General features: G+C 44.0%; 1 protein-coding gene across 3 annotated transcripts in view; it reads left to right on the top strand.

Moving 5' to 3' along the window:
- The window catches only part of GRAMD2B (GRAM domain containing 2B), a 104526-nt gene extending 103771 nt beyond the window's left edge, over positions 1-755 (top strand). For all 3 annotated transcript variants that reach the window (XM_082836999.1, XM_082836998.1, XM_082837000.1), the window contains exon 14: positions 522-755. In XM_082836999.1, the coding sequence (XP_082693125.1) occupies positions 522-563 (42 nt within the window). In that variant the 3' untranslated portion in view covers positions 564-755. The remainder of the gene's footprint in view (positions 1-521) is intronic.
- The last annotated feature ends 12224 nt before the right edge of the window (positions 756-12979 follow it).

Raw genomic sequence — 12979 nt, 5'->3', positions numbered from 1 at the left:
CTTGCTCTGAATTCTTTAAAGTTCATTTACCCAACAAACATTTACCAAGCACATTTTCAATGCCCAACACTATACTGTGGTCTTAAGATCCACAGATAGGCAGGGTCCGTGGGAAAGGTCATATCTAATAGGAGTGTTAAACATTATTTGTGGTGTTTGTCCGATTCAGACCATCACATGGGCTTTGTCAAACCCGGTTTCTCATTGTCTCTGAATGCATATGGGTCACACCTGGTGTTGCCAGGTCTTCCGTTTCTCTTAGTCTCTACCGACATTTTCATCTTTGTGCCACTCTTTCAAAAAATTTTTAGCCTATCTATCTTTTTTCATTTTAAAGTGGTTTGTCAAACGGAATTCTATGCCACAATCATGCATTTATTTGCCTGATCTAAATTGAACCCATGTGTAGCTTTTTATTCAGGATAGAAGAGGTTAAGCTCAAGCATTATATAGACCATAGCAAATATGCCCTTAATATACTCCATTCTATGTAATAACAGGAGCTTTTCTCTTATTTCAAGATACAAAACAACTTACAAAAGCTACTTGAGAATGGTGACTGACCAGCCGGAAGCTTGGACCAATGCAAAACCTCGCACTTCCCTTGAAGTAGGTGCTCCCCAGGCATTCTGGTGGAGTGCTCCCTGCTGGCCAGAGGAGCAAGCAGATGGGCAGCCCCAGCCGTGCTTGCCCTTGGAGGTCTCCAGCTCAGGAAATGGGGGACGGGGAATAATTTTGGTTCCTGTGCAATAAAATTTGACCTTGACTCTCTGAGGAAGTTTTCAGGGCTGCTGCCTGAAAAAAACAGACCCATCTCTGGAGGTCTCAGGAAGGGCCTGGCAGACTTGGACGACTGTGGTTCAGTGGGTTATCATGACTGTGTCAGCGGTACTGACATACTCCTCCACTCCATGCCTTTTCAGTCCTACCCACCTGCCTTTTCTCTCCTGTACACCCCTCTTAACCAACCTTCAAATTAAGGGATATATCGTGTGCCAACAAACTCGATAGGATCCTTTAAAGAATTTGCCATGACTCTCCCAAAAGATAAAAAGAAACAAAAAAGCCCTAATGGACAGACTTGCTTCAAACAAATAACATTTTAGTTTTTGGTTTTCTCCCTTCTGCTGTTATGTTCTGGTTTAAGTCACCTGTATGTCATCTTAACTTCTCAGTTGAGTATTGGCAAGAGTACTGGACAAAGTGGATTAAACTATCTCATTTTATGTTTTGTTCCTCTAATAACTAATAGAACTGATTCTCACCCACCCCAGGTCAGGAATTTGTGAGACATGAGACTAAAGTACTAAATTAACTTATGTTGAAACCAAAACTAATCTTTAAACCAAAAAGTACGACAGTGATTTGATGCAGGATGAAAAACACTGCATTTTTAAGATTGTAGGTGGACTGTGTGTGTTTTGAAATAGGATGTCTGTAATTAATGCTGAAACCCATCTCAGCATGATGATAGCATGCTTTTCTCTTGCTGACTAAAATATTTAACTAGTGGTTTTGCTAACTTCTATTTACCATATGGGTTGGCTGGTTTTTATTCATAATTATTTAGGTACCCTAATATCTGTAATATAAAAGATATTCTGTTTATCTATGATGCATTTTATAATCATTTCTATGAAATGTATTTTGTTTAATCAGATAAGCTAATAAGTGAATTGGTTACATCATTTGTATTTGTTGGCCTACTGGACAAGAATTGTGCCTGGTGCACCCCTAGCTTTTAATAAATACTCATTGGTTAAAATGCCCTGCCAACGCTGTATTTTGTCAGTTTGTAAATTGTTTTAACAGAGACAATATGCTTTTTAATTGCTTCTCACCTCCTCTCTACTACTTCCAACTCACCCATACTTCTTTCCTCCCAAGTATTCACTTCCGAAAAACTGATTCAAGTTCTTGGGTTACAATGATATAGGGGAAAGAAAAATTAACTGTGAAATCAGAAAACCAATGCTTGATTCCTGGGTCCTCATTTTATGAGTTATGTGACCGTAAGCAAAATATTTGGTCATTTTCCCCCATTTTATTGATGAGGATAAAAGTACCAGGGGAAAGTGTCATTGTGAGAATTAAATGTTACAAATGTTACAAAGTTTCTAAAGCACATCTGCCATGTGAGGCAAATTGTATACTCTCCTCTTAATAGGAACCATATTCATTATTTCTTAAAATGTTTGCATGTCTGACAGTCCAGTTTTATAAAAGTTCTATGTCAATGCTCTATAGTTAAAACCCATTAGAGATTCAAGAGTGGGTCAGCTACCTCTGGAGAGAAATTCTACAACTGTGTGAAGAGCCTTTAAATGGTTCAAATTTCACTGAATTAGTAATCTTCTATCCAGGAATTTATACCAGAGCAATAAGCAGAGATCTAGTCAAGGATTTATATACAAGAATATTCTCTGAAGCCTTAACAGCAAAATATTAGAGACTATTCAATAGCAGAGCACTTAAATTATGACACTATTTAGAATGGTATTGTCAAAAAATGGCATAGAAAATAGCATTAAAAAGGTAAGCATATGGAGAGGATGTGGAAAAGGGAACCCTCCTACACTGTTGATGGGAATGTAAGTTGGTATAGCCACTATGCAAAACAGTATGAAGGTTCCTCAGAAAACTAAAGATAGAATTATGATATGATCCAGCAATCCCGCTCCTGGGCATATATCCAGACAAAACTATAATCCAAAAAGATACATGCACCCCAATGTTCATAGCAGCACTATTCACAATAGCCAAGACATGGAAACAACCTAAATGTCCATCGACAGATGAATGGATAGAGAAGACGTGGTACATATATACAATGGACTACTACTCAGCCTTAAAAAAAAAAAGAATGAAATAATGCCATTTGCAGCAACATGGATGCAACTAGAGATTATCATACCAAGTGAAGTAAGTCATAAAGAGAAAGACAAATACCATATGATATCACTTATACGTAGAATCTAAATTATGACACAAATGAACCTATCTATGAAACAGACTCAGGCTTAGAGAACAGACTTGTGGTTGCCATGGGGGAGGGGGCTGGGGGAGGGATGGAGTGGGAGGTTAGGGTTAGTAGATAATAAGCTATTATATATGGAATGGATGGATAACAAGGCCCTACTGTATAGCACAGAGAACTATATTCAGTATCCTGTGATAAGCCATAATGGAAAAGAACATAAAAATTATATATATGTATAACAATCTCTTTGCTGTACAGCAGAAATTAACACAACATTGTAAATCAGCTATACTCCAATTACAAAGAAAACTGTTAACTTGGTGTTGTAACTGAACAGGGCCCTATGGAGCCTTCCCATAAAAGAACCCCCATGTCCTCTGCCTGCCTCCTGCCTGTAGAAAAACCTTAGCCTCCTAGGCCTTCCCCGAGTTCCAAAGAGTAACTTTAATCAGAGAAGTGAGAAAATGCAGAAATAAGGGAAAACAGTCAAGCAAGACAATAATAGTTCAGCCATTAAACAAAGTCAAGGACCTTAGTTCCCCCTCAAGGGCTATAGACAATATTCTGAGCCATGTCCTTGGAGCTGTTTTGCAGATACTGAAACACCCACCAGGTGGAAGAAGTTAACTGTGTGCTGCCCACGAGCACTTAGACCCCAGACCTGTTGGAACAGAAGGCTGATTGATAGTGACCCCCAATTAACCTCACCACCAGCCAATCAGAAGAATGTCCAGGAGCTGATCACACACCCCATGACCCCCTCACTCACCCTGTCTTTAAAAACCTTTCCCTGAAAGCCTTCAAGGAGTTTGGGCCTTTTAAGCACTAGGTGCCTGGACTCCTTGCTTGGCCTGCAATAAACACTGCACTTTCCTTCACCACGATCCAGTGTGGTGTGTCAGTAGATTGGCTTTACTGCACGTGGGCAAGCAGACCCAAGTTTGGTTCGGTAACAGTGACAGTAAAGGGAATCAGAACACAAAGATAGCAGGGAAGTAGCAAACTCAGGTTTGGAGGGAACAAGAGCCAGGTGGCTGAAACTACCCAAGCTTAAAAGCTGGGGAGGGGCTGGGTGGAGCTGAAACTCTGCCCTCTGCAGCAGGGGCACGTCAGGTGGTGCTAATGTCTCAGAGGGGGCGTAATGAGCCTGGTTCTGCAAATGCTGGGTAAACTGCAAACTGGATCCAGCTGCTGCTCCAGAAAGAAACTGCCAGTGCCAAGCCGAAGAAGTGAGCATAAGGCGACACTCACTGTAACAGGAAGAAGTTTAGCAGCTCTGAGGGAGTAAACAGAAAGGAGCAATCCCTTCTCCCCGTTCAGCGCAGTCTCTCTCTAGGGCCCCTTGTTAGCGGAATCTAACAGGGAACAGCTGGCAAAACATCAACACGGTTTGAAGTGTTGCAACCTTAGCATCACAAGGGAGGGTTTCAAGCTAAGAGGGAATCCCTTAATAATGGCTACTAGCCACCCCGTGGGCTACGCAGCATCCATTCAAACCCTTTCTTGTCCTTTTTTTTTTTTTTTTTTTTTTTTTTTTTTGCGGTACGCGGGCCCCTCACTGTTGTGGCCTCTCCCGTTGCGGAGCACAGGCTCCGGACGCGCAGGCTCAGCGGCCATGGCTCACGGGCCCAGCCGCTCCGCGGCATGTGGTTTCTTCCTGGACCAGGGCACGAACCCGCGTCCCCTGCATCAGCAGGCGGACTCTCAACCACTGCGCCACCAGGGAAGCCCCATACACACCCTTTCTATACATATTTGAACTCTCACGCAACAAGAAACACAACTCTGTTTCTAACGAGACACCACTCTACTTCATAGAAAGGAAGACAGTCTCATCCTTACCTGAAAATGATGAGATGCAAAGTCCCAACATTGGCTGTATCCATCTCTGCGATTCAGCAACTTCCACAAGCTGCTTGGAGACCCGGCCTACAACCTCCACCCAACCTCTTCCGCTTCCTCCACGACTTCCCTGCTTCCCCCGGGTCCCGCCCCTCCCTGCGCACAGGTGTTTGGCGGTTCAAAGCTTCGGTGATTAAGAAGCCTCGAAAGGGGACTGAGGATTTGGTTCGCTTCACGGTGCACATCTCCGCGCTCGACAGCCCCCAACTCAAGGAGTTCTTCGGCGGTGGGGAGGTGACACGGTCCTCCGAAGTGTCCAGGGACCTGCACATCCTGCCAGCCTCTCTGATACCCATACCGCCCCCTCGATGAGCCCCGGCCCTGGGGCCATGATGTGTCCTGGTTGCACCAGCGGCTCCCCCGCAGAAAGGAGGGGCGTGGAGAGGAGGGGCCTCGACGTGTTGGAGGTGCCAACGGACCATCCCCCACGCCACGCCCTCACCATCCAGACCTGCCATCTTTAACTGTGGGAGCACCAAGGAGGCGTCCCGTGCCCCTGCCGAGCCCCGCACACCAAGGCTGAACTTGCCCTCTTGGACCCCTTTTCCAAGGAAGAAGTCTCAGGCCTCAGTCCTACCTGCATAAGTGAGTTGGTATTGATGCAGAGTCCTAAAGGCTGCACCAGGGACCCTGGGAAACAGGAAGGCAGGGAGAGGAAAAGGAAGGAGGGCCCACCACCACCTTTCTGAGCCAAGCTACAGAGCTCATCACCCAGGGCTGCGGGAGGAGAAGGCAAGCACCTACCCTGCAGCTCTGCAGGGTTACCGGGATGGGGTGCACATCCTGCTTCAGGGAGATCCCAGTGACCCATCCCCTGCCCTCAGGGAGGGTGTGAGGAAGGCAGCCAACTAGCTGAAGCGTCAGAGGCAATCCTGCACCTGTACCTGTCCTAACGCCTGCCTGAAGAAGGAGTGGCCCCTTCCCCAGGACTCCAGCACTGGCAGCTGCCTCCTTCTCCTCTCCCTGGTGCCTGGCCCTGTCTCCTGGTCTTATAATCTAGGGGCCATTTCTAGACGTAATTGGACCAAGAATGGGAAAAATAATGAATTCAAAGTTACCCAAAGAGTTTTAATTAAAAATAAAAAATTAAAATAAATTAATAAAATTATTTTAAATTATTCCTCAAATTTGGTCACAGTGCCATCTGAATATTCTATCCTCTAGTGACTAAATTGTAAAGTTAGCCTCAAACAAAACTTGAGTAGAATATTAAAGGGAAGGAGGGACTTCCCTGGTGGCACAGTGGTTAAGAATCCGCCTGCTAATGCAGGGGACACGGGTTCGAGCCCTGGTCCGGGAAGGTCCCACATTCCGCAGAGCAACTAAGCCCGAGTACCACAACTACTGAGCCTGCGGTCTAGAGTCCACAAGCCATAACTAATGAGCACACGTGCCACAACTACTGAAGCCTGTGCGCCTAGAGACCGTGCTCCACAACAAGAGAAGCCACCACAGTGAGAAGCCCGCGCACCTCAATGAAGAGTAGCCCCTTGGGCTTCCCTGGTGGCGCAGTGGTTGAGAGTCCGCCTGCCAATGCAGGGGACACGGGTTCGTGCCCCGGTCCGGGAAGATCCCACATGCCGCGGAGCGGCTGGGCCTGTGAGCCATGGCCGCTGAGCCTGTGCATCCGGAGCCTGTGCTCTGCAACGGGAGAGGCCACAACAGTGAGAGGCCCGCGTAAGACACACACACACAAAAAAGAGTACCCCCCGTTCGCCACAACTAGAGAAAGCCCGCACGCAGCAATGAAGACCCAACGTAGCCATAAATAAATAAATAAAATTTTAAAAAATAATAAAAAAGGGAAGGAAAAGAGAAAATGTTACTATAAACAAATTTATAATACATATCATACAAATGCATACATATATATACACAAAGAAAGGAAGAAAATATGCATAGCTGCTCTAGTCTTCATTCCTGTAACTAATCGCAAAGATATATTTATAATCTTCTTCCATCTTCCACTACCCATTTCATCTTTTCTTTGCCCTCAGAAAGAACCTCAGCTGGTCACAATTCTTTACCTGGTGAGGTGACCCAAATCTTTATTCCTGAAGGGTCTGAATTCCCAGAGCCTTTCTCTCTCTCTCTTCTTCCTCCCCACTCCCCTTTGTTGTTATTTGTGGTGGTGGTAGTGGTGGTGGTTGCATGTTGGTTCAATGGCTTTAATAAACCAAAAGAAATAGTTGGCAGTCTTAGCTTCCAATTCAATCGAAACATTTGTCCATTAGGAACCAACACCTCCAAACCAGCAGAGCTCAAAATGGCAGAGATGGGAAGCAAGACTCCCATAAGTAGATTATTAGCCATAATAGTGTAAGGAGCTACTCTTAACTCCAACCTCAACTCTTGGACCCATGCCTATAGGAGAGGCACACATATGTTGGTTTCTTCATCCTGTAAAATAAAACCCCATGCTTTCAGGGTGTCTCTCCTAACTGGTAGCCTAACAGGGCCTTCATGAGGCCATGTCACTGTCTTATTAAGCCAGCAGCTGCTAAGCAATGGAGTATGTGGTAAAAACCAGTGGATTCTGTGGGCACTAGCCCTCTACTGAAATTCTTGTGCTGTGAAATGAGCTTCTTGATCAGAAGCAATGTGGTGCATAGCGAAGTCACCACAACGGTAAGGCAGAAACATTACGGACAAGGAAGGCAGATCAATATCTAGGACACAAATCTATTCCAAAGAGAAATCTTTCCCCTCCATGCTACAAGAGGTCCCAAGCAATAGTCTTGCCACCAAGTGGATGGCCACAGAGGAATGACACTCTATGGAAGGCTGTTGCCAGGTTATGCACTCAGCTGGGGCATCCTTGGTGAGGGGAAATTTGTGAGGTTGAACCCAGAACAAAACTTCATGATAATATTTATTCTCTACTTAAAGATTAAAATCTGAATGGGCTCTTTTAGATTGAACAAGGACTCTAGTTCTTAGAGTTGCCCTTTGAAAAAATAGAGATATTCACAGTTTCTGGTCTGCCTCCCCATCAGCACTGGACTTGTTAAAACGCTGTTTATTAAGTGGATGCCCAGTTAGGAAGTCAGTCCAAGCCAGTCAGCTGTCAGGGGGGTGTGAAGAAATTTCCTAGATTGCTTGGCATTGAATGGTTCTGCTGACCACTTTAGGGGGGAACAGTGGTGAGTGAGCAATGTGCATCCTTCCACTGCACATTCTCTCCTTTTTAAGGCTGTGGCAATTTCCATTCAAGGGTTAAAGCCGCCCATGGGGAAATTAAGCCATTTCTTGGTAAACAAAGAAATAAGAACAGCAGTCACATGGTGATGCTGGGGCTCTGACACGGTTGATCTCTGTAACGTTGCGTGAAGGATGTGACATGCTGTCAGCTTTACAGATAAGCATTTGTGACCCAGTTTTTTTGCTCCAGAGGTAGTTTACTGACAGAAGAAAAATGAAGGCAGAGTACTGATTGCACAATCAAATCCGAGTGGCTGCTGAACAGAATAAAATGCTGTGTAAATCCAGAAGCCACCCTGGAGTAAAGAAAACTAAATAACAAGGAGGAAGAGGGATTCACTAGAAATGAAATACTGGGTGATTTCTACTTACATCTCCCCATACATTTTTTTAAACTTTGGTAACTAAAATAGGTATGGGCTCTATCCTGTTAGTACTACTTAAGGTATATATTTAATTATCTTAAATGCTCTTTAATTTTATGGTTTTGATTTTAGGTTGCAAACATTTAAAACCTGCAGCAGTAAGTTCTGAGTTTTACCAGTTCTTTCACTGTCATGTAATCATATAATCATGCCAATTGTATGACTGGTAGTCATATGAAGCAACTGTAAACCTTTCTGAGCAATTGATTCATTTCTACATTTGAGAGGCAGAGTATTAAATTGGGTGGTAATCCAACTATGTCAAGTTGTAGTCTCCAGAAGAAGAATCTCTATATCAAATTGTACACTCCAGAAGAAGGATTTATCCAGGGAAGGAAAGAACATGACTGGCTCCAATCAGAACTAGATCTTCCATTTCTGCATGGAGCCTAAATGAAGGTTAAAAGTTTGCTAGCTTCAGATGAAATGGCAGAGTAGGAAGACCCTGAGCTCACCTCCTCCCATGGGTGCACCAAAATTACAACTATTTACAGAGCAACTATTGATGAAAGCAACCTGAAGACTAGCAGAAAAGATCTTCTACAACCAAAGATATAAAGAAGGAACCACAATGATATTGGTAGGAGGGGTGGAGATGCAGTATAGTCAAGGTCCACATCCCTAGATAGGCAATCCACAAACAGAAGGACAATCACAATTGCAGAGGTTTTCCCAAAGGAGTAAGGGTCTTGAGCTCCTGCATTGGGCTCCCCAACCCAGGGTCCTGCGCCAGGAAGACAAGTCCCCAGAACCACTGGCTCTGAAGGTCAGATGGGCTTACTTTTGGGAGAGCCAGAGGGCTATAGGAAACAAACTCCACTTTTAAAGGGCTCATGCAAAATCTCACATGCTCAGAGGCCCAACACAGAGGCGGTAATCTGAAAGGAGCCTGATCAGACCCACTTGCTCATCTTGGAGAGCTTCCTAGAGCAGCGGGAGGCAAATGGGACTCCCCTTAGGGACGTAAATACTGACAGCAGCCATTTTGACAAGCCTGTTCTATGACAAGGACACTGGTCCTGGAAAGTGCCATTTTGGAGTCCTCTCCAGCCTATTAGGATCAGGGCTTATCTGCCCACCAGCTGGTCAGCACCTGTCCTGGAAACCCACTTGCCCCTGGACCCAGCCCTGTCCACCAATAGGCCAGCACCAACCCCAGGGCTCCCTGAGATGTGCAGCCAGCAATGCCATGACCCTGCCCCACCAGCAGGCCAGCAGCTTTTGTATGAGGCAGGACCTGGCAGCCAACCAGACCAGGCGCCAGCCCTGCCTACCAGGGCACTAACAGTAGTCAGCCACACCATAACAGATGGGCCCGTGCAGCCAACATAGGGGGCAACCCTAGAGCATATTAATCTGGTGACCTGAAGGGAGTGTGCTGCTGGGCCCCATAGGATGTCTCCTACATAAGGACATTGGCCTAGGATCAGGAAATGTAACTGATCCACCGAACACATAGAAATAAAAACAGAGAAATAGGCAACATGTGGTGACAGGGGCTTCCCTGGTGGCATGGTGGTTAAGAATCCACCTGCCAATGCAGGGGACGTGGGTTAGAGCCCTGGTCTGGGAACTAGATCCCACATGCTGCGGAGCAACTAAACCCGTGCACCACAACTACTGAGCCTGCGCTCTAGAGCCCACAAGCCACAACTACTGAAGCCCACACACCTTAAAGCCTGTGCTCCGCAACAAGAGAAGCCACCGCAGTGAGAAACCCGCACACCGCAACAAAGAGTAGCCCCTGCTCGCCACAACTAGAGAAAGCCCATGCACAGCAACAACGACCCAAGGCAGCCATAAATAAATAAATGAATGACTAAATGAATGAATGAATGAATGGTGATAGAGGAGTGTGTTCCCAAAAAAAAGGAACAAGAAAAAGCCCCAGAAAAAGAACTAAGCAAAGTAATCTACCCAATAAAGAGATCAAGGTAATGATCATAAAGATGTTCAACAAACTCAGGAAAAGAAAGAATGAATACAGTGAGAAGTTTAACTAAGAGTTTGAAACTAAAAAGAAAAACTAAACAGAGCTTAAGAATACAGTAACTAAAATTAAAAATATACCAGAAAGAAAAACAGATTCAGTAGATTGGATGATTCAGAGGAACAGATCAGTGAACTGGAAGACAGAGTAGTGGAATCACTCAAGGTGAACAGAAAAAAGAAAAAATAATTTTTAAAAATGAGGATAGGGCTTCCCTGGTGGCACAGTAGTTAACAATCCACCTGCCAATGCATGGGACATGGGTTCAAGCCCTGGTCTGGGAAGATCCCACATGCTGCAGAGCAACTAAGTCCATGCGCCACAACTACAGAGCCTGTGCTCTAGAGCCCGCGAGCCACAGCTACTGAAGCCTGGGTGCTTAGACCCCATGCTCTGCAACTAGAGAAGTCACCACAGTGAGAAGCCCGCACACAGCAACAAAGAATGGCCCCCTCTCACTGCAACTAGAGAAAAGCCTGCGCACAGCAACGAAGACCCAATGCAGCCAGAAATAAATTAATTAATTAAAAAAAAAATGAGGATAGTTGAAGAGACCTCTGGGACAACATCAAGTGTACTGACATTTGCATTATAGGGATCCCAGAAGGAAAAAAGAGAGAGAGAGGGGCAGAAAAGTTATTTAAACAAATAACAGGTCAAAACTTCCCTAATCTGGGAAAGGAAACAGAAGTCCAGATCCAGGAAGCACAGACAGTCCCAAATAAGCTGAACTCAAAGATATCCACACCAAGATACATTGCAATTAAAATGGCAAAAATTAAAGGTAAAGAATCTTAAAAGCAGCAAGGGAAAAGCAACTAGTTACATATAAAGGAACTCCCATAAGACTACCAGGTGACTTTTCAGCAGAAACTTAGCAGGCGCGAAGGGAGTGGCACAATACATTTAAAGTGATGAGAAGAAAAAACGTAAAACCAAGAATGCTCTACCTGGCAATCTACTCAGATTGTAAGGAGTGATAGAGTTTTATAGACAAGCAAAAGCTAAAAGAGTTCAGCACCACTAAATCAGCTTTACAAAAAAAGTTCAAGGGAGTTCTCTAACTGGAAAAGAAAAGACCACAACTAGAAATATGAAAATTATGAAAAGAAAAATCTCATTGATAAAGGTTAACATGCAGTAAAGGTAGTAGGTCAACCACTTATAAAGCTGGTAGGAAGGTTAAAAGACAAAAGTAGTAAAATCACCTCTATCCACAATAAGTAGTTAAGAGATATGCAGAACAAAAGGATGTAAAGAATGATGTCAAAAATATTAAGCATGGGAGACAGATAAAATTGCAATGTTGTTAGAATGTGTTTGAACTTAAGAGATCATCAACTCAGTTTCCATTTCATTACTTGTGATTGGTCTGTTCATATTTTCTATTTCTTCCTGGTTCAGTCTTGGAAGGTTATACCTTTCTAAGAATTTGTCCATTTCTTCCAGGTTGTCCATTTAATTGGCATAGAGTTGCTTGTAGTAGTCTCTTAGGATGCTTTGTATTTCTGCAGTGTCTGTTGTAACTTCTCCTTTTTCATATCTAATTTTATTGATTTGAGTCCTCTCCCTCTTTTTCATGATGAATCTGGCTAAAGGTTTATTAATTTTGTTTATCTTCTCAAAAAACCAGCTTTTAGTTTTATTGATCTTTGCTATTGCTTTCTTTGTTTCTATTTCATTTATTTCTGCTCTGATCTTTATGATTTCTTTCCTTCTTCTAACTTTGGGTTTTGTTTTTTCTTCTTTCTCTAGTTCCTTTAGGTGTAAGTTTAGATTGCTTATTTGAGATTTTTCTTGTTTCTTGAGGTAGGATTGTACTGCTATAAACTTCCCACTTAGAACAGCTCTTGCTGCATCCCATAGGTTTTGGATGATCATGTTTTCATTGTCATTTGTCTCTAGGTATTTTTTATTTTTATTTACAGTTGCACTGGGTCTTCATTGCTATGCGCTGGCTATCTCTAGTTGTGGCGAGCAGGGGCTGCTCTTCATTGCGGTGCATGGACATCTCACTGCAGTGGCTTCTGCTGTTGCGGAGCAAGGGCTCTAGGCATGCGGGCTTCAGTAGTTGTGGCTTGCGGGCTCTAGAGCACAGGCTCAGTAGCTGTGGTGCACGGGCTTAGTTGCTCCGTGGCATGTGGGATCTTCCCAGACCAGGGCTTGAACCCATGTCCCCTGCATTGGAAGGCAGATTCTTAACCACTGAGCCACCAGGGAAGTCCCTCTAGGTATTTTTTGATTTCCTCTTTGATTTCTTCAGTGATCTCTTGGTTATTTAGTAACGTATCGTTTAGTCTCCATGTATTTGTGTTTTTTATGTTTTTTTCCCTGTAATTTATTTCTAATCTCATAGCACTGTGGTCAGAAAAGATTAAAAAAATTCCAACAACAAAAGTCCAGGACCAGATGGCTTCACAGGTGAATTCTATCAAACATTTAGAGAATAGCTAACACTAATCCTTCTCAAACTCTTCCAAA

This window comes from Leucopleurus acutus (genome assembly GCF_964270905.1).
Source record: "Leucopleurus acutus genome assembly, chromosome: 3".
Lineage (NCBI taxonomy): Eukaryota > Metazoa > Chordata > Mammalia > Artiodactyla > Delphinidae > Leucopleurus > Leucopleurus acutus.
This window is presented reverse-complemented; position numbering and strand designations above follow the sequence as displayed.